Below are 20,364 nucleotides of genomic sequence, written 5' to 3' on the forward strand. Positions count from 1 at the left end.
CAACTACCTATATATTTAAAATTGTTACCAGGTTCAAAATTATCATTTATGTCTAAGGAACAACTACTTAAATGTTTTTTTAATGCTAATACCGATGAATTCTTACCAATATTCTTCGATGCTGTACATAAGAGAAAGTAAAATTCGAATTGGAATCCTGTCTTAAAATGCGAAAAGGCGATTCCTATTTCAGATATCTATGGAGGTACTGTCAATATTCTGTAATTCTGCCAATTTCTCAAATTCATACCTACAATATTCCTATTTCCCTACCATTCCAATCGCGTCAAAACACGTTATTACCAGCACGTCGCTTGAAGCGCTAAAAGATTCAAGTCAAATCGCCGCGTTAATTATCGTATAAAACAGCGCTTTATTTAACACAGCGGCACAAATTATTCAAAGCTCTAATAGCTTATCGCGCTATCTTGCACGCCATTTATCACACACACAATGTTCTATTACTGTAATGACAAAATAACAATGAAAACGGAAGATTTATTTCAAACGACGTGGCAGGGATGTGCTGTTTGGAATAACTATTCGGAATATACGAAATTGGTTACTCAAAATATCGTCTACGTATACGAGTTATTTGGAAGTTTATTTTAATCCCAAGAGAATGACTGCTTTTGCAAGATAATAAACAGGTAACCACGAGATTACGTTTAGTTCTTTTTTGTATAGAACTAAACGTAACCTCATGAAAAATTAATATGACCCACAAAGTATGAACATTGTAAACAAATTAAGGTAAAAATTGTAAACAATAGTTATTTCTTACAGTAGGTTTTACTTCGTGTTTATTTACAGAAGTACACAATTGCCACAGTTGACTTCGAATTGTCAACTTTGAAAGCCATTCTCTTCAAATAACCATTGTATTCGAATACTTGGCACGTCACTGGCTGGAACTGTACAAACCATTTGTAGGTAGATTACACGATTACATACGCGGGTCCGTTAATTTTCATTGTAACGAGTTTCGGAACGTGGTTTCACTTGCATTCGATGTTCGTTGTCTATGCTGTTAGATGGTAAATTGTCTGTGGTTATTTATATTTAGGTGTGCTATGTTAGTTTAGTTATATACCTAAACGGTAAACTTACCATTGCAAAAGTTGCATTAAAATATTGAATGTACTATCGGGGACTCTTCCGCCTGGCCACCACACGGTTTGCTTGGTAATCAAGGGTAGAAACCATTCTGATTTTACCCCGATGACTCTATTTAGACGAAATTGCGTTCTCCTACTAGGTTTTATGTTAAGGATTTTTTATCAGCAGCAGCGAAATTTGCCGAGGGAGAATAATTTACTTAATTTTACTCCCTTGTAGCTTTTTCTGCAATTGCTCCGTTAAAAATCTACATACTACTGGTATGATCTGACATGAGGACTCCGGCTAACTTGAGTTCAACTTACTTTTTAATTCATTTTTTTTAATAAGCTTAAGGCAAACAGCTGAGGTTTCTTGATAACATGTCACCGCAACAGTTTTAAATTACCTAAGTCACGAAAATAATCGTATCATACGTGAATTAAAAGTTTTCCATACAGTATCTTCTTATTATTCAACGGTCCCAGGAGATATCTAGTCGTAAACACATCTGCAATATTCCCTAAATTCTCATTATACTTGCTCTGCATTCAATGAAGAGTATTCTCCATGCTGGAGTGTAGCCATGCCATATTTCACACCATTGTGCCGCTATCAGACTGACGGTATTACAAAGGATACACGAATTTATGCGCTCGCCTTTATTTTGTGAACCGACTTTACGGTGTATGGTCATATTTTCGAATGCTTTTCGGTTATGGAATAGTTAATGTCTAAATATGTTTATTAAAAACAATTATGATCACCTTTTGTATAGGTCGAAGAATTAAGCTGTCTTAAAATTGGTGACCACTTATAATACTGGCACATTGTAAAACATAAGGGATATTGATAGCCTAAAATATTAATATGTACGTAGTTCATTATTTAATAAAGGAAAAAGATCTTAGTGGCGATGCAGATGCAGTAATCAAACAAACATCTACCACAAAGAAATAGGACTACTTATGTGTCAATAGGAATAAAGAAAAATATCGTTGTGTTGCCCCAATGTCTCATTTGGCAATATTTACAAAGGAAACAGGTAAAAATACTGGGATACGTTTTATCCTGCCTTTAATCTAAGCTTTTTATTTGTGGATTTCACAACTAGAATTAAGTGCGTTTCTACTGTTAGCAAGCAATACATTTTGCTGGACACATAAGCTTTGGCAGTGGGACGGGTTCCCAATTAACAACGAATACGGGAGTTGCAAAAGCTACACAATTGTTTAGCAACTCTCAAAGCTGTAGGACATTTATTGCTTAAATTATATTACCAGAATCATTATTTAGGTAGAAGATTTTATGCTTTGCCACTAAGTTTTATATTGATATTATTTACCTTTTATTTAAGAGAAAATTGAATGGAAAAGGAACTACGAAGCGACAGTATAGCCAGAGGAATCTATCAAGAGGAAACGTGAGAAAGGAAGCTAACTAACTTTCTTTACTCACCTAAAATGAACGTTGAGAACGCAAACGGTCATCCAAACACTCAGAGACACCAGAATCATGGTGAACAGCAAATACTTCCCTAATAAAGGTATAGCGAGCGACGTGGGCGGGATTATTTCAGCCAGCAACAGGAAGAATACAGTCAGCGACACCAAAATCGAGATGCTTAACGATATCTACGAGAAAAGAAAAAAAGAATATTTACCTGAAATGCACGTTTAGTATGCAAACAGTCACCCAAACGCTGAGCGAGACGAGTATCATCGTGAATAGTAGATATTTCCCAAGCAAGGGGATTGCCAGGGATGTTGGCGGAATGATCTCAGCCAGACCAAGGAAGAACACAGTGAGGGACACCAGGATGGAGATGCAGAGCGATATCTAAGGAAGAGAAGTCTCTTTTGAGTTATTTCATTCAATTCTTTGGTTTTTGGCACACTTGATGTGGAATTAGCTTGTAATCTTAAGGTTCCTTGACACCCCACTGTAGTTGGCGATGATGCTGTCGATGGTTCATCTAAAAGGCACACACAGATGATAAATGTATGTTGATTTGTTAGAGAACTTGTCAAAGGCTTTTGTTAAATCTTTTACAACCAGTGTGAGCCCAAAAAAATTTAAATTTCACCTCTCACAGTTGTATAGTTCTTTTGTCCGTATTTCCATTTGAGTAATTTTATCTGCATGCTTACCCATCTCATTTCTCCTGTTGGGGTTGTCAACGAACCTTAGTCAGAAATTAATTCCACCTGCATAAAAATCAGTGCACGAAAATCCATTCTATAGCTATCACATTACATTTGAATAATTAAGAATTGTCTTTCCACTAACTTTAATAAAGAAAAAGAGTTTAAAATCATGTAATGTGTTGCACAACCAATGAGTGATTATTTGGGATCATGCAATGAGATGAATATTTTGGGTAAAATTTAAAATTTTCATCAGGAACATGAAAAATTTAGAAATCACGAATCTTTCAGATTCAGATATACTGAATTCTGATAGTATTTTGGTATTAAATTATTAGAAAATAAGTAATAATCGAGTAGAAGATAAAATATAATTTAAAAAATAGAAACATTGTTTTATAAGTCACATCACAGAGACGGATTACATTCTTACAGAAACCAATAGGATTATCTTAATTCAAGGAAATTATTTGTGGGATCTGCAAACAGGGCTCACTCAATGCAAAAAGACAAGGAATTCAAATTGTCAGTAACTCAAAAACTGAAACCAGAAGATAATTTTGATCTTATTTTGGGATTGGTTTCATTTCAAATCTGTTAGGGTGTGGAAAGACAATAACTAATAAAAAACAATATCCAGATGATACTAGCACACTCACACGTCTAGCTAATGATTCAAAAAAGACCATTACCAATGGATGAGGGGCATGAAGGATGGTATTGCGGACTGAAGGCTATTATGAACATGCCCTGAAACATCCCATTCACATTTACATAGAAAGCTATCTTGTAACGACATTCTATTTACAAAAACTTTACTTCATAATCATTGTTTCAATATTTATATTAAAAAGTCTAATTCTCACTTAGGTATATTATACTCTTTCAAAACCACCTAACAACCTAACGTAAGGACACAGTAAATGAAGGTTTAAATAAACTACATACAAGAAAAATAGGAAAACTTTTGAAAAAGAAGTAATTCAAAACCAAAAAGAATCCAAAAAAAGAAAGAATTGGACTAGAAATTCAATTAAGTAAAGAAGAAGAAGAAAACATGAGATCATCCTTCTAAAATAAAATAGAATGTCGTTACGTCTACCACACACATCAAAGGGATAAGAAATGAAGACGTAGTTACCTTTTCACCGGAATCCGAAGGTAGATAGAACACCAGTACTGTTAGGAACGTAAGTCCAACACAAGGTATGATCAGGTTCACCGTGTAAAACAACGTCTTTCGGCGCATCGTCAGCTTGAATGTTATATCTAAAAATTACATAGTGATTAGTAACATAATTCAATCCTTACTCTCTCCCAATATCAAACTGGAACTCCATTTAATTTGAAAGACAGACTAATCATCTGATCATATTTCGGACGAGTCTTGAGTATTTCGACAATAACAAAGAGATTTAAAAATATTTTTGGGGAATCAGGCATGTTCAATTTCCTATATTCTTATATTATGTAATATTTAATATTTATTTTTCTTCCTTGTCCTGATTTCGTTAAAAAAATTATCGACACTCTTATAATATTTATTGTTTTTTAGAATTTTGCAGCTTAATTCAGTAGAGATATTTTGGTACCTAGGTGCTCGATTGAGGAAAAAAAGTCCATAATGTAACTGATTCACGATCTCTGCATACGTACTCCCTGACATTAAGATATTTACCTGAAAACGGTTCAGGGCAGCATGGATAGTATTCTTCGTTCCTCGTGGCTGGCACTTCCAGTATATCCCATTCCACTGACAGATAAAATTCGCTCAAATCTATACCAACGTGAACCAAGCTGCTTCCAGGGGACTGATCCATGTGCTTTAAATCAACCTGAAAATTGTTAAAGGGTATTATTAGAAAGATAAATCCACCACCGAAAAGGTACAAAATGAAGAGGGTAATTAAGCGCGAAACTATGACGTGACTTGGACTTTTCCGATTATTGTTTCTTGTTTTTGGTATCTACTGTCACCTTTGACTAACAGAGGTACAGCGAAGTCTTAATGAATCGGGAACCATAAAAAGAACATTTACCTGAGCTCCATTATAAGTCCAAGAGCCGAACTTCATGAAGCAAGTCTGTTCGTCAAAAGGAAAGTATTCCACATTGATCTCGCATGAGGACTTGTAGATCGCTGGCGGCTTCCAGTTTACCTCGCCAGTGTACTTCAGAGTGGCTTTCGTCATTAATGTCACCTAGAAATATCAATTGCGGTCACGACACCTTTAGACTTAAATATGCTTTACATATGTTAACTATGCAACAGGTACCTTTTTTTAATCCAGGTACTTAATCAAAAACTTGGACCATTTTTTAAAAGGATGTGAACAACCCAAAATCTCAACTCTACATCTTATTTGTCACTAGCTATAAGCGCCTTTACACAGTGATATTACTACAATGCAGTTTGAGGTGTTGATACTAACCATTCGGATAACAAGACTTATTGGTTAGGTATTGATAGTAAAGCCCTATGTTTAATAAATTTCGGTCGACTTTTCTGGATGAGTGCTTAGAAAAATAGAAGATGATGATCCTTAGAAAACCAATACTCACTTCATAATTGCCATCCCAGTTATTGTAGAGCACTATGTCAGGTAACCAGATATGTTCTGATGGCACATACAGCATCTCAACGCCACCATAGTCATCCGGATTCCATTGCAATTTGTAGTCGAACCATTTCTGAAACACATCAGGATATTTTCAAACAAAACTTCGAGTCTTTGATCTAGAGGAAATTTTTAAAACCAATGTTCATAAAACGAAAAGAAATTATATAATTCATCAATCATTCTTTGTCAGTGAATCATAATTTTATCCATCTATCACGCCCTAGGAGCTGAACGCAATTTAATAAACGTTTGGAGTATAACAATCGCAGTATTATTACAACATTAAAGACTATAAAAATGCCCTTCTTCCGAGAACCCACGTGTGTACATAGGCACGTTTAAATTCCTCTAAAACATAGGGCAAACTAATAAATCCATATTTAATCAAAGCAAACAACTAACCTGTTCCACCCAAAGATTAGTAGTCATAACCTGATTCTTCAGATTAACTTCCATCAACTGCGACAGCTTCAGTCCAAGCCTGACAGTCAGTATGTCACTCACATTGGTCACCGGTCTTATGAGACGGTTGTAGTTACTCAGAAGATCGTCATACAGGCGTTTGACGTCTGGATTCGCTTCCAACAGTTTTACTCCTGAAAAAGGATGGTAGAACGAATGAAGTTTAATTTTCCGTAAATTAATTAAGCTCGAGTTTTAATTAAATCAGAGCCATATTTAATTAGAATTCAAATGAAACTGTAATTTTACTTCAAAAATCGTTAAATATTTAGACTCAACATATACTTTAATTTTTTATATAAAGCAAAGAAGTATATTTAAAAAGTATTTTAATTCTTGAGGATGTTAATTGCTCAGTTCGATATACAAATACATAGAAGCACTATTTTATGGATGCCACATCTGAGACGAAAACCACAAAGTACAATGCCCGTCACTAAAACCCGTAACACAATTCTGCATTGAACTGTACCACCCATAGTTACCAACAAATCTACAAGAAAAATCTTCAAATTACTTACCCAAACAATTCCTGGCATAACTGAGCAATATAAACACGAATCCCAGCTTCATTTTGTTAGTTATTAGTGTTATTTTGTGTATTTTTAATGGAGCATGTTTACAATATCGTGAGATGCTCAATAAGATGAGCTTTGGTACAGCGCAGGCGTAATCAATAGTGGTACTTACGACTTTATTGTTCTAGGAAGCGGGAGTTCGCGAATTGTGTGGCGCGTAGATGGCGTTACTGGTTTTGTAATATTGTGGATTTATATTTTTCTAATGATAGTGCTTTATTTATTGTAGGGACATTAGAAGTGAATAAAAATCTAATAAGGTTTGATAGTAATGCGGATAAAATGTTTTATTATTTCAACCTTCTTGGTATGCGTCAAACAAAACATTCTTAAAAGTTTTTTGATGATCACTTGGAGATAAACTAAAATAATTGATTACTGTACATAAATAAAACAAAATAATATTTAAAATATATTTTATTACATCCAACTAAAAATACAACAATAGTTCTCATTACCTTAACTATCTTATCCTACTTATTTACATGAAGACTTAAAATCTACATACCTAGGTGTTATGTATTACATGTATTACTGATCGTTTGTTGAAATGGCTCGAATTTTCCTATTTATCATTTTTCAGTTTCAGTGCGGAGTTATAATATTAGGTAAACTTTGAAAAGAACTGCACTGCAAATGCTATATAAAATCGACAATCGGTAAACAGAATAAAGGTATTCCAAACAATCGACTATCTTTCATTTTGCCTTTTGATGTTATAACTTCTTCGGTACGGAAACGATTCGTGGGAATCTTCATGATCTGCGAAAATAAATACGTAGGTAAGTATTAATAATGCACATATTTGGAAATTGTCTTACCTAACACCATAATTTCTCATAACATTACCTATTGTTATAATTCACCAATTTTATTTTATTTTCTCACATGGAATGTTATCTACTTTTTAGGATGATGAATGTGCTTCGGAAAGAGTGAGAACAGTACCTATTTTCAAGTAACGCTTTGCAGTGCGTGTGGTATACCGTAAAATAAGAGAAGTAAACTACAGTAATACTAAATACAAGATAATTATATACTCAACTAATCAATTGAAATAAACATAGTTTGGAAATAATCTCACCTCTAACTTGATACTTCGGTAATGGCCATAAACTAAACGGATAGAAGTATGCATTCGGCAGCCTTCGCACCACTATCGTCTCTTCTTGCACCATCTTCGATCCTGAAACAAATCCATAGAATAATTAATCCTATTTAGTAGTCAAAAGTATTCTCTTCTCATTACTAGAGTTTCCATCTCTGTTAATCAGAAAAACTGTGAAGATTTTCTCATTTCCAAGTACACATATCTAGCCAAAGTCATAATAGTGTCGATAAATTTTTGTGTTTTATCATTGTATACTAACGACGTTCCTTTGTTGTACTCCTTATCTACCTTATACTTAGAACCATGAACGAAAGGTTGATCACATTTGAATTCAGATGGTTGGAGAAGAAACTCACACTCCTATAGGTACCCATTTATAGCCAAAGAAAGCGCAAAGATGTAGGTCTTATACTAAGGGAAATCAAACCACCACCACTTAAATTAAACCGACGTCTCCCTAAATGAAGATGATCCCTACCGGGTTTAAAACGAGTGGAACACGGAAGAGGTAGGGCTGACATAATAATAACATGACCAAGTGTTCCTGGTGAGAAACTAGGAAGACTGCTCTCAATGTCACGGGGATAACAATATTATAATGTTATAAATGGTGCTGGGATCTTCCTATACATTAAAATCGCGACAGCACAAACTGTCAGGAAGAATAGTTTGAACTGACACGATTGCCCTGATAGCTTTGCCACTGGCTTCCTCAAAGTTAGTGTTAGTAAGAAAAATCAAAAGATTATTGGCGACTAGACATTTAGGGCCTTACTACAAAAACTTTAAACCCTGTTTTACACTTGTCTAATAAAATTTTGGCTGCAAAATGAACCATATGTCAACGTCATAATTTGACATTTTTTTAGACAATGCATAAACTGACGTTTAAAAGTTTTTGTGGTAAGACGGTCAGTTTTGGCCTATGTTTGGACGATGATTTCTAGGGAACACCTAACCACTTATACTAATTTTTAACTTCTATCATACATTTTACTAGTATAACATTAGTTTCTTTGAATGCTCTAATCTCAGAATCTACGGAAACAAATCTTTCAGTTTTATCACTTTCTAATCTGCATGGCAAGAGAAATGGATCCAACCGTTTCTAGAACAACAAGAAACTGATTATGTCCAAGGACGTTCTATTCGGTACAAAGCCACAAATTCCATTAAACGCTACTACATCAGCCAATGTTGACAATTGGTCTATCGCCGACTACTTCCCGGTCGTGTGCGTTAGAAACCACCATTTATCACTTAAGACGGTGTGCATAAAAATGGACAGGTCTACGCCACAGATTTATGGATATTGGACATAATTGATGCTGTGTGATAATCGACTTGTTTGTTTTGCTGACCGTGAGGTGGAAGTCGCTTCTGGAAGGTGAACGATGAGCGTCAGAAGGTAATGAAATGATTGTCAAACTTTCGGGATGCAAAACAACTCAATGGAATTAAAGAGTCCATGTTTGGCGGAGATTTCAAGCTTTTTACTTAGTAGGATACAGAAACACATTAAACCAGAACAGGAATCTTAAATGTCCTGCAAATAACGGGTAGATAAAAATCAGTAGGCTCGGAAGGGTCATGTATCGTCCTCAAAACCTTAGGTAACAAAATTATAGGTATGTAGACGATACCATCCATAGCCCAATAATAAATGAAAGTGCTCGTCATGTTCTCTCGTGACTACAACCAGGAGCTAACAACCTGTTTAGAAATACGATAGTTATGAGTTACTAAATAAGGAGACAATTTGACAATACATTGACTACTTTCGACTTATTTATCGTAACTCTTGTAAGTTCAGAATTCCGTGAACGCGTACCAAACAAACCTTAAGTTTTTGAGACAAGAAGAACTAATTGAGTAGAAGAAAATCCAAACATTACGAAAACGATTAAATTCGTATTAAATCATAAGCCTCAATGATTCCATTGAAACAAAGGAATCTAAGCACTTATCAACGAGATGACTTGTAAACCTACGTAAGCGACGCAGATGGCTAGAAACGTGACAGAGCTGAACGTAAGTCTTTATTAAAACATTGCGATCTTTATCCTCTAGCTGGAAGTTGTAGATATATAATATAGGTACATGCAGTTGATGGAGTTGTTGATGACCCAATGAAACCCAAGATCATTGAAGTAGAGTAAATGAGAAATGAAAATGGTATCGATGGTTGCTCAGTTTAAAATTGAAATTCTCTTCTTACAGTCATAACGAATGGATGGAATTTCAATGGGAACATGAGATGTTCCAAACACTTCCCAAAAGAATACAACAAATATCAGGGGCATCTTTGAATTTTGATATGAAATGAAAGAGGAAGATATAGAGACAATGAAAAATATAGCCTGTAAACAGCATAGCCCCGAGCAGATGGCTGCAAACGTGACTGTTCACGAGACATAGTAGGAACTTGATTACTGGTGGGTGTGGGGTACTTTAGTTATTTACGAGCCATCAAATATTTCCTCACTTGACTGCAGCTGCAAACAGCTGAATCAATTTGCATACTTTTAGTGTGACGCAGAGAATGCCCCTCTTGTCCCTTCGCGTTTGATTCTGTCTTAGGTCAAGATTTTGAAGTGAACTTCGAAATATGTATGTATTTCTTAAATATTCTGTAGATTGTGAAAACTTGTTACAATTATTGTAGCTCTAGGTTCCATAAAAGACTTGACATTCGTTCAATAACAATTTCGCAAAAGGCGATAATCTTCGAGGGAAACGCGTCGGCATAATCTATCGTCCTCAAAACTTTGTACTGAACAAGGTTTTAACCAGTTCAATTACCAATATAGAGATCCTATTAACTCAAGTCAGATTCTAGCAAACTGTCCAATTCCAGAGGTGACCGGCTCATAACCTATTCACAATGACACATTACCCTCAAAAACAAGTGATGTAATGTCCTATCCTTACAGGAAAACAACATCATGTTTAACCCCAAAATCTAACCGAAAATAGCTCTCGAAATTTTATGACCAACTGTTGGTAACCTACGCACAATTTGCGATGGACATTTAGGAAATGGCGGATCATAAGTGGGCCTCGCCTGAACGAATTTCGCGCACTGTGTCATGACAGTGACCTGTTTACAAATACGATATTGTAATGGTATAAGTTCAAATCATCTTCTGCCCTGTGATAACTTCTGGAAAGTTCCTAAATGGACTAATCTTGTTGAACCTACAGAGGCACTTATCTTATTGGAGGGTAACTTCTACATCAAATCTTACAAAACTAAAGTTTATGGGACCGCACGGGGTAGCATTTACTTTCCAAAAGGGGCCAACCATAGACATACCTTGTATGACGTTCACGTTGTTAGGCTTTATTTCTACTAAATAAGTGTAGTGTAGTAAATAACTTTTTGTTACATTATAAAACATCTTCGGAATATTATAAACTCTTTTGCAAAAAAAGCGGGCACCTATGCGAAATCTTAGTTTTAAGGACTTTACGTGTATTTCAAAGGGTTTTAATGATTGTAGTATGTTTCTACCGTCAAAAGAGTTAGCCGAGCATTCGTGAGAGTGTATTCTAAATTTGAATTTTGTACAATTGCTCAGAAATTGGTTAAACCTTGTTTTGGACTAATTGCTGGCAGAAAGTTCGTCGGTGTTTTGAAAAGTTTTTGAAGTGACTTTCAGGAAAATGATAATGCAGTTTTAATCAATGATGAATGTACTTTTTTGTTAGATCAAAACATTTTTGAAAAACTATGCGTATTTGATAAAATTTTCACCTGCTCTAAATGGGCTATACTGATGATTGATGGCAATGTTAAGAGTATCGGTATTTTAGTGTAAAGCGTTCTATTGTTTAGATATTGTACCCACGTGTTTTAAAATATCGCTTTTTCATAATTAAACACTATTTAGAAGAGTATCAGTGCCTTTGGCTGCGACAAAACAAAATTAAAGTAAGCAGTGCCGATCACAACTCGTCTCCTATCGGACTTTGACATTCAAAAAATACCAAATTTTGTGATAAATGTTAAAATTAACCACATGAAAAATGATGAGGAGGGTTAAAGCTATCTGAAAAGTCAAATTATTGCCGCGTTGAAGGTCTCGATAACTCCATAGGTATCGGGTTACTTGACGACGATTTAGCGGAAAGGGAGTCAAAAATTCAAAATTATTGGCCAAACGTATGTTTCTTAAGAAATGAGCAGATAGCCAATTATTGTTATGATTTAAGCAGGAAAGTGCTGTAGATGCCAGAAAATCTCATTGTAGGCAAGTTTATTTTATAAAATGTCCATGGGATGAAAACACGCTATTTGAACGCTCAGACTCATAGATCTTCAGTGGTCTACGGAGTTTCCCAAGAGACGAGGTTGTTTAAAATCCAGTGATTACGAGACCTTAAGACCTCGTGCTCACAGTCTATGAGCTATTTTTGAATTTTGTAGAATTTCAAGACTTTAAAAAATGTCAAAGTCCGATAGGAGCCGAGTTGTGATCGGCACTGCTTATTTTAAATTGGTTTTGTCGCAGCCAAAGGTACTGATACTCTTCTAAATAGTGGTTAATTATGAAAAAGTGATATTTTAAAACACGTGGGTACAATATCTAAACAATAGAACGCTTAACACTAAAATACCGATACTCTTAACATTGCCATCGATCATCAGTATAGCCCATTTAGAGCATGTGAAAATTTTATCAAATACGCATAGTTTTTCAAAAATGTTTTGATCTAACAAAAAATTACATTAATCATTAATTAAAACTGCATTATCATTTTTCTGAAAGTCACTTCAAAAACTTTTCAAAACACCGACGAACTTTCTGCCAGCAATTAGTCCAAAACAAGGTTAACCGATTTCTGAGCAATTGTACAAAATTCAAATTTAGAATACACTCTCACGAATGCTCGGCTAACTCTTTTGACGGTAGAAACATACTACAATCATTAAAACCCTTTGAAATACACGCAAAGTCCTTAAAACTAAGATTTCGCATAGGTGCCCGCTTTTTTTGCAAAAGAGTGTATGTCTTCATCTTTGGGCTACATGCTCCGCGTTCTCAATTATTTATGAAGTAGGTATACCAACATAGCAGTTTTAGACCCTAATATAGTTCCAAAATCTTAAGTGAAGGAGCCGTATTAAATTAACGACACTGGCTTGCTGCGCTATACCAGCATTAAAATAAAGCCATCTCCCTTACGATGCATTATTCTATTGTTTCTAATAATACCTAGGCACTTATAAAAGAAACACTCGTAAATAGGTCAAAATCACATCACACTTGAACGATTTACAAGCGTTTACTGACGTCCGGTGAGTCGGTAAGTGCACTACTGATATGGGTCAAGCGATCAAAGGCGCCGCGAAGATCGTTGACATGCGCAAGAGTTCACCTAGATACTGTTTTGGTGTCAACGATCTAAATAGACCTACGATTGGTCTAAACCTAGTGGAGTGCGTTTTATGATTTATAAAACGTTTCTAAATTGCATTGCGCGTTTGAATCTGTCATGCGTTTTAGAGTTCTGAGCTGGAATAAAGATTGATTATCTTCTATTGGGTAGTGAATAGATATGTAGATGTTAAAAGTAGAGGGTAAGTAGTTGTACCTATGTAGTATAGTAGATACGCATCTTACCAACAAAAATCGTAAAATCATAAATTAATTAATAGTAAAAAACATAGAATACTTGTAATTCCCCGTAAAGAATAAGCCTAGGTAAAGAATGCCCGTAATCTTCGAAGGTGTAAAATTGTAGATGCTCAAAAATTAAAGATTAGTAATTTTATTGATCATTGCATTTATTGGTATCCTTCACGGGCTTAGGGCCTCATAATTATTTATTAGTATCTATTAATAAAATCATAGAGATTGGTTCTCTACGTTTATGTAACCCTTAGGTACATGCATACACAATACCTAGATAGGTACACACTATGCAGTTAAATCAAAATATGTATTTTAATCAATTATGTACTTAAATACTTACCTAGGACTACTCGCTTGTTTACTTTTATTACAAAACTTATCAATTTTTAATAGGTATTTTATTTTCCTTTCTGGCCAACTAATTTTATTTTATTTTTTTGTAATATTTGAAATAGTCCCCGCATTTATAAATAAATAATGCGAAAAATAACTATTTACCTTTATTATCGGACCTGGCGGGAAGCGCGGGCGCAGCGTGAACCGCGGCGATCGCGCACGCGTACAACAGGGCAGTGCGCGCGTACGACATGCGTGGTGCGTTGTCAACAACTGATGCGAGTCGCATCAGTTATCAGGTCTTATAGTCGCATCATGCGACTATAAGACCGGCTGGCGGCTACTCCACGTTCAACACTCAAGTTTAATCGCACACAATTGCTGCTACAGGGCAGAGACAATGATGACCGACTATCGCGAACTCGAACTGAAGGAGTTTGACACATTTTTAAACAATTCAAAGGAGGTTCGCAGTTGTTAGATGTAGTAGGTAGCTTTTGTTAAGCTAGATGATTTACGTTACTTGTAATTCAACGTATTACCGTGGTTTCATCTGTTACTCTTGGGCCCTTCTATCAGCTCCTTCCAGATAAACGTCGTATTACAAGTAATCCAGTACTATGTAATTGGTAATTCAAAAAGGTTTTCTTCAGAGACATTTTACGATTTGTAATCTGCACTATAACCGAAAAAAAAATAACAAAAAACAGTAGGTGCAAGTATAATGTAGCTGTCAATCATTTCGGCTACCAAAATCAAAATTTCCAAGTTAAATGCGTCTTAGAAAATCATTGGATCCTCACTGCGCAATAAAATTAATAACCGAAGAAAACCAAATCCTTCAGAGCCTCTTGCTAGAGGCTACCGACAAGCAGCACCAGGAGATGTCAAGAGCCATTGACCTCAAAGAGAAAAATGAATATTTGAAGTCCAGGATACACGACGCCAAGATTGAAGCCTGTAAACTAAGGGATTGCAACAGTAAATTGCAAAAATATAAGCATAACCAATGCGGGCAGTTGGTGAATTCAGGATTGCCTCTCTGCGAAAAGAGAATGAGGAACTGAAACAGCTAATAATACAAGCAAAAAAGAAAAGATTAGAAGCTTCAAAGCACGCCAAACAGTTGGCTGAGGCTAACTACTACTTAGAAAACTGTCTTTGCGAAGTGTACAATGAAATAAACAGTCTGCAACGTGAGAATACCAAACTAGCCATGAAAAAACAGGATCATGAAAAAAGAAAATTGTATTCAAGGAGAGAAAATCGTGCAACGTTTGTATATTATTAGAACGCGATACGTTTAATATCATTTTTGTGATTGAATGATGTATAAAAAATGTATAAGTACCATTAGTATTAATAGAATGTTGGGATTATATTTTTAACTTACCTACGTACTTTTTCTTCACCTGCAGAAAGTTTTAGAGGTCAGTTTCTATTCATACATCTAAGTACCAGTGTTGAACTTGGCTTAACTCAGCTCTAATACGCCTTGGCAAGACTGTCAGTCAGTCTTTAAGTTAACGATTGCATGTGACAAATCAACCGTAAAAGACACTAAACAAGGCCACAACTCACAAATTTGTTTATAACGTTGAGTACGCTTTATTTAGTTCTTTTTAGGTACTTTCCAATGAGGAAGGAAAGATGGCGGAGGAGATCCCGAATAAAAGGTAGATCAGGCGGCTTCTTATAGGTCAAGCAACGTACGGTAGGCCATAGACTAATATACTAATATTAGTCTAATACTAATACACTAATATTAGTCTATGGGTAGGCGTAATATGTCAATTACTAGAACTAACGACATGTTCGGGTTCCGTCTCAAAAGAAAATCAAACTGTTAAAGGCGGGTTCCGATTGATTGGCTATTTTATTTTGAATGGGCTGGTTCCATATGGGTGTGTAGGGGCGCAGCTAATAACGTTCCTCATCCCACGAACAGCCGCATTTTAATGCGCTACGACATCTCCCCTAAAAACTTCCATATAAACCCTATGTACTACGGTAGTACATAGGGTTTACTGTATACGGTATAAGGTAGTATACTACTGCATAAGGTAGTAGTACTACCTATACAGTATACAGTCCGTTAGATACTTCCGTATTTACTTGGCTCATATAACCTCCGTGTGAACTTGAAATTAACCAGATATTCATGGCCTCATCTCTCACTTCCACCTCAGCGCCTTTGATGCGCACTGCAGCGGCAGCGTAAGGACGCTAGGACTCCTCCCAAGTCGGTCCTTAGTGAGACTTTATCGCTGCTATTATGGCAAACTTTGCAGAGCCTGAAGGTAGCTTAATAATAAATTGCGAAGAGCTTATTCCACGAAAAACAGCTACAGCCTAAGCTAAATTAAAACAAAAACTGATTGTAAAATCATTTATTAACCCTTAAATGTCTATTCTCTCATCATCTTCTCCTTCTGGCGAGCGAGCTTCTTCTTGGACAGCTTCTTCTTAGCGGGTGCGTCGTCAGCAGGCGCTGCGCGGGCGACGGCGTCCTCGCGCTCACTGAGGCAGACCTCGATGTGACAGGGAGATGACATGTAAGGGTTGATGCGACCGTGCGCGCGGTATGTGCGTCTGCGCAGGCAGGGGGCGCGGTTCACCTGTAAATAATAAAACACAAGATTAGTATGTGTCAATCAAAAGTAGAGATGGGTATATCGGACTTATTGTAGAATGTCATAGGTTGAGAAAAAAAAGTTCTTATGCAGAAAAACTTTCTTTATGTTAACCTATGTTGATGTATGCCTTCTGAAAACAGCGATTACGAGGACAAGTAACACTGACAAGCTAAAAAGGCAATAAACATTGTCTTAATATATTGAAATGGATAAAAATGAATTGCGTTGAATAAATAGGATAAATAAATAATATTCATTAGCTCAATTATCCCACTCTTATGAGAACCTAATGGCTTCTACTTCTGCAGAAAAAATACACCCATAGACCAGACCTACTCAAGCCATTGAATTTTATGATACCAAAATGGCCTTTCATGACATTTACCTTCACATATTGCAATTCATAGCGAGGTCCAAAAATTACTTAAAAAGAACAACAGTATCTTAGGAACTTTTCTAATGCAGATTGAAACACTGAATGCTGCCCTGGATTTTTCCCGAATTACCTTAGGATGTCACAACCAACTAAGGGGTATATAAATTCTTTACTATTTACTTTTAATAAGCTTCCACTGTGAAGCAATATAAATAATTGAATTGGCGTTTCATATGAAGGTACATAGGACAGGACCAGCAATCAGTGTATCAAGGGGGTTAAACCGTTGAAATCAAGTAGTTACAACACATTAAACCACCCAAGTGATTATTATTACACGCATCAGTGTTCCGCTTGTACATATAGTATGTTTTCAAAAGTAAATATTATAATATCAATTCTATAAGTATGTACTTATAGTCAGAACTGACATACAAATATCTTTTTCAATTAGACAATACAAGCATCCTTACTGTGTACACTATGCTACGCACCTGTCTACATTATTGTTATAAAGAGTTGAAGTTAAAAACAATGAGAAAGAAAAAATATATAAAATCGGATATTGAAGGGTCACTCCTGAGCTTTTTCCCAAGTATGTTGGGGTTGGCTTCCATTCTAACCAGCAGCCTGCCTGTCTGACCTTCTCAACCCAGTTACCTGGGCAAGCTAATACCAATGAGGGTTTTCTAAAATGGCAATCCACGAGGTGGCAGCACCGAGTCGTCAGGTCCAATAACTGTCAAAGTGCTTATCTTTACTATGAATAGTGAACGATTTTAGTGTTTTTTCTATTTTATAATTAAAGCACTGCATTATTGTTTTACTATTGCGGTTGAGTAAATAAAAAAAACTAAATCATATTGTGTTAACAAATTTTTCAACAAGCTTTTCCTTAGTACCAGTGACTTTTGCACCTTCTCTCTTAGCTCAATTTTTAGTTCGGAAACCTTATTCTGACCGTAGTCCATAATAAAATCAATAACACTTAAAATATAACAAAATTTCAATAAACAATAAGTTCGGCACCTACAATTCCATACTATTTGACAGCTGTTTGGACCAGATGCATACGTGGCGCCACCCGGTGGCAGAAAAAAATTCAAAAACCCTCATTGGTTAGTCTGGTGATATTTAAGGCCAAAAACTAAAAAAGTACTTCTCAAGAACTACACGATAATGATTTGAATTTGAGTAACCCTTTAACAAACAAACAAGGAATGACTGCTTTATCGTCTGCATGGGAAAAGCTACTGGCAGGTGCTAGAGTGCTACTTTTTATCTATGGGTATAGTTTCCTTGTAACCTTGGTGAAACCATGAGAAACAGGCAGTTTAAAATGAAATATATGAATGTCTGTGAACTTTTCCAACTTTCAAATTATCATAACAAAATGCAATTTATCTTTATTGTAACTGAACAACACTATATCCACATTTAAGCTTTAATTAATTGACTGGTGTGGTAGTTAGTATGATTCAGTATCCTATATTTATAGAAATAATATAAAAAAACTCAAATGAGCTCTCATCATAATAAAACATCATATAAATTATATTTTAAGTTACACCTGCATAAGTTACATATATATTTTTAATGACGATTCTAATGTTGCCTATTATTAAATTAATCTCCATAATTCGATTCACACTGAACTTAAAAAATTTCAGTGTTAACCATAAACAGAGCAAAAACAAAGAACTAGATACATAATATTTTACTACATAACTACTTATGAATGCCATTTTGTTGAATCATATTGATCACCACCTGCAATACTCAGTAGCAAAACAAAAACAGTGCTCTCTCACCTGAATGTGATCAATGACAAGCCTGTCAACATCCAAGCCTTTGTAGTCAGCGTTGGACTCAGCATTTCTCAGCAGCTGGAGTAAGAACTCAGCGGACTTCTTGGGCCAGCGACCCTGTGTGGTGCCAAACTGCTTGGCTTGTGCACAACGGCCTACGCCACCGTTGAAGCGGCGGAACGGAATGCATTCCTTCTTCTCTGTCACATTCTTCAGGTAACGTACAGCTCGGCGCAGGGGCAGTTTCCTGATCGCCATGGCTGTCTCATATGTGTTCTGGAAAATGTGATAAACATGTTAGTGAATAATGAAAAGAGACACAGCGAGGATGGGTTGTAGCATTTACCCATAGAATGATAACCAAATCATTTTCAGGTGTCAAATCACTGATTTGAGCAATAGGCGGCAAGTACACGGCTGGTTATGGTTAGGTTATTGGTTAAGTTAAATGGTGCAACTCAACACTGGGGTCAGCAGGTATCCTTGTTTTATTTGATTAATCAAATTGTTGGTTTAAGCATAAGTAAATTCAATTTTTAAAACTTTGAGGTTAGCTTGTTTAAGAGAACTCTCAATTCAATCAAATGTCTACGTTAAATTCTCTTTGTGGAATGGTAACCACCCACTGTTCTTCGCCTATGTAAAACTAACCTACAAACAGTCATCACACCAGTGTTTTTCACTACGAAAACATACTATCACACCGCTGGTCCATAATATTAATGTAATTAACACTTTGTGACAATGTTGCGAACACAATTTGTGGACAAGACTGTCAGTCCATGTGGAATCAATAACTTGTTATATTGTATACAAATAAGTTTTCACTCTTACCTTGAAGTGAACACGGAGGTTTGAGCCACGCGCTTTGCATGACTTCGCTGGGTTATCAGGCTCCCGAGAGTAACGACCCATTTTTAGTTTCTGAAACACAGAGCGGTTTTTTGTCTCAAACGCTTACGAACATAGGTTATCATTTTATAACATTCCGGCTTTTCACATATTTTAAGAAATATGCACATGAACAACAAGTATACACTGTTCTTAGATACACCATAACTGGATTTAATTCAAAACTAAATAGTTTTCGCGATTAAAATAGATTTTAACAAACACGAAACCAACCTCTCAGGAGAAAATTTAACAGGAAAAGGAATAGACTAGACAAGAACTTTTGACAACTTTAGCTTTGACGTTGACAATTGCGATAAAATGTTGCAAGTTGTAAAATTGATCAAAATTGTCTATGCTAAAAAAACTAAAAACCGTATGCTAGGAATATAATTAATAAACCAATTAAATTAAAACAACCATATTTTAAGTTATATAAGTATATACTTTAGTTTAAAAGAATATCCACTATACGTTTTCTAACAAGGTAAAAATAAAAATGACTCGCTAACTTGTCGCTACAAGTCAATAGATGGCGTTAGTTGTTGTACTGGTTCTTCGTTTTATTTATTTATTTATTTATTTATTTATTTAGGCTTACCAACTAAGACACATACAGACAATCTTAAAAATAAATGAAACAACAGTTAGTGTATGCTCT

The 20,364-nt window shown here is 35.6% G+C and overlaps 2 protein-coding genes across 4 annotated transcripts in view; both read right to left on the reverse strand.

Moving 5' to 3' along the window:
• LOC126055767 (acetylcholine receptor subunit beta-like 2) overlaps nucleotides 1-14,320 on the reverse strand; it is a 31,121-nt gene extending 16,801 nt beyond the window's left edge. The window contains exons 1-8 of one of the 3 annotated variants that reach the window (XM_064038859.1): nucleotides 14,155-14,320; nucleotides 7,991-8,092; nucleotides 6,269-6,462; nucleotides 5,808-5,936; nucleotides 5,285-5,446; nucleotides 4,924-5,080; nucleotides 4,387-4,514; nucleotides 2,762-2,937 (exon numbers count right to left, since the gene is read on the reverse strand). In XM_064038859.1, the coding sequence (XP_063894929.1) occupies nucleotides 2,762-2,937; nucleotides 4,387-4,514; nucleotides 4,924-5,080; nucleotides 5,285-5,446; nucleotides 5,808-5,936; nucleotides 6,269-6,462; nucleotides 7,991-8,092; nucleotides 14,155-14,281 (1,175 nt within the window). In that variant the 5' untranslated portion in view covers nucleotides 14,282-14,320. Of the gene's footprint in view, nucleotides 1-2,738; nucleotides 2,938-4,386; nucleotides 4,515-4,923; nucleotides 5,081-5,284; nucleotides 5,447-5,807; nucleotides 5,937-6,268; nucleotides 6,463-6,849; nucleotides 6,990-7,990; nucleotides 8,093-14,154 lie in introns of those variants that run through there. The other 2 variants (XM_064038860.1, XM_049846357.2) reach the window with 2 other exon arrangements.
• A 2,047-nt stretch (nucleotides 14,321-16,367) lies between these two features.
• On the reverse strand, nucleotides 16,368-20,045 carry LOC110370402 (large ribosomal subunit protein uL22). Its single transcript, XM_021326188.3, has 4 exons — nucleotides 19,938-20,045; nucleotides 19,647-19,736; nucleotides 18,816-19,088; nucleotides 16,368-16,610 (listed from the first exon to the last, which is right to left on the reverse strand). Exons 2-4 carry the CDS (start codon nucleotides 19,725-19,727, stop codon nucleotides 16,401-16,403), a joined length of 564 nt encoding a protein of 187 aa, XP_021181863.1. The 5' UTR covers nucleotides 19,728-19,736; nucleotides 19,938-20,045; the 3' UTR covers nucleotides 16,368-16,400.
• Nucleotides 20,046-20,364: the final 319 nt, after the last annotated feature.

Source organism: Helicoverpa armigera, chromosome 17 (assembly GCF_030705265.1).
Source record: "Helicoverpa armigera isolate CAAS_96S chromosome 17, ASM3070526v1, whole genome shotgun sequence".
NCBI classification, from domain to species: Eukaryota; Metazoa; Arthropoda; class Insecta; order Lepidoptera; family Noctuidae; genus Helicoverpa; species Helicoverpa armigera.

Coding starts and splice junctions, on each gene's coding strand:
- LOC110370402 (XM_021326188.3), bottom strand. CDS start 19,727: ATGGGTCGTTACTCTCGGGAGCCTGATAACCCAGCGAAGTCATGCAAA. Junction 19,089..19,646: donor ACCTCCGTGTTCACTTCAAG/GTAAGAGTGAAA, acceptor CACATTTTCCAG/AACACATATGAGACAGCCAT. Junction 16,611..18,815: donor TTGTCATTGATCACATTCAG/GTGAGAGAGCAC, acceptor TATTATTTACAG/GTGAACCGCGCCCCCTGCCT.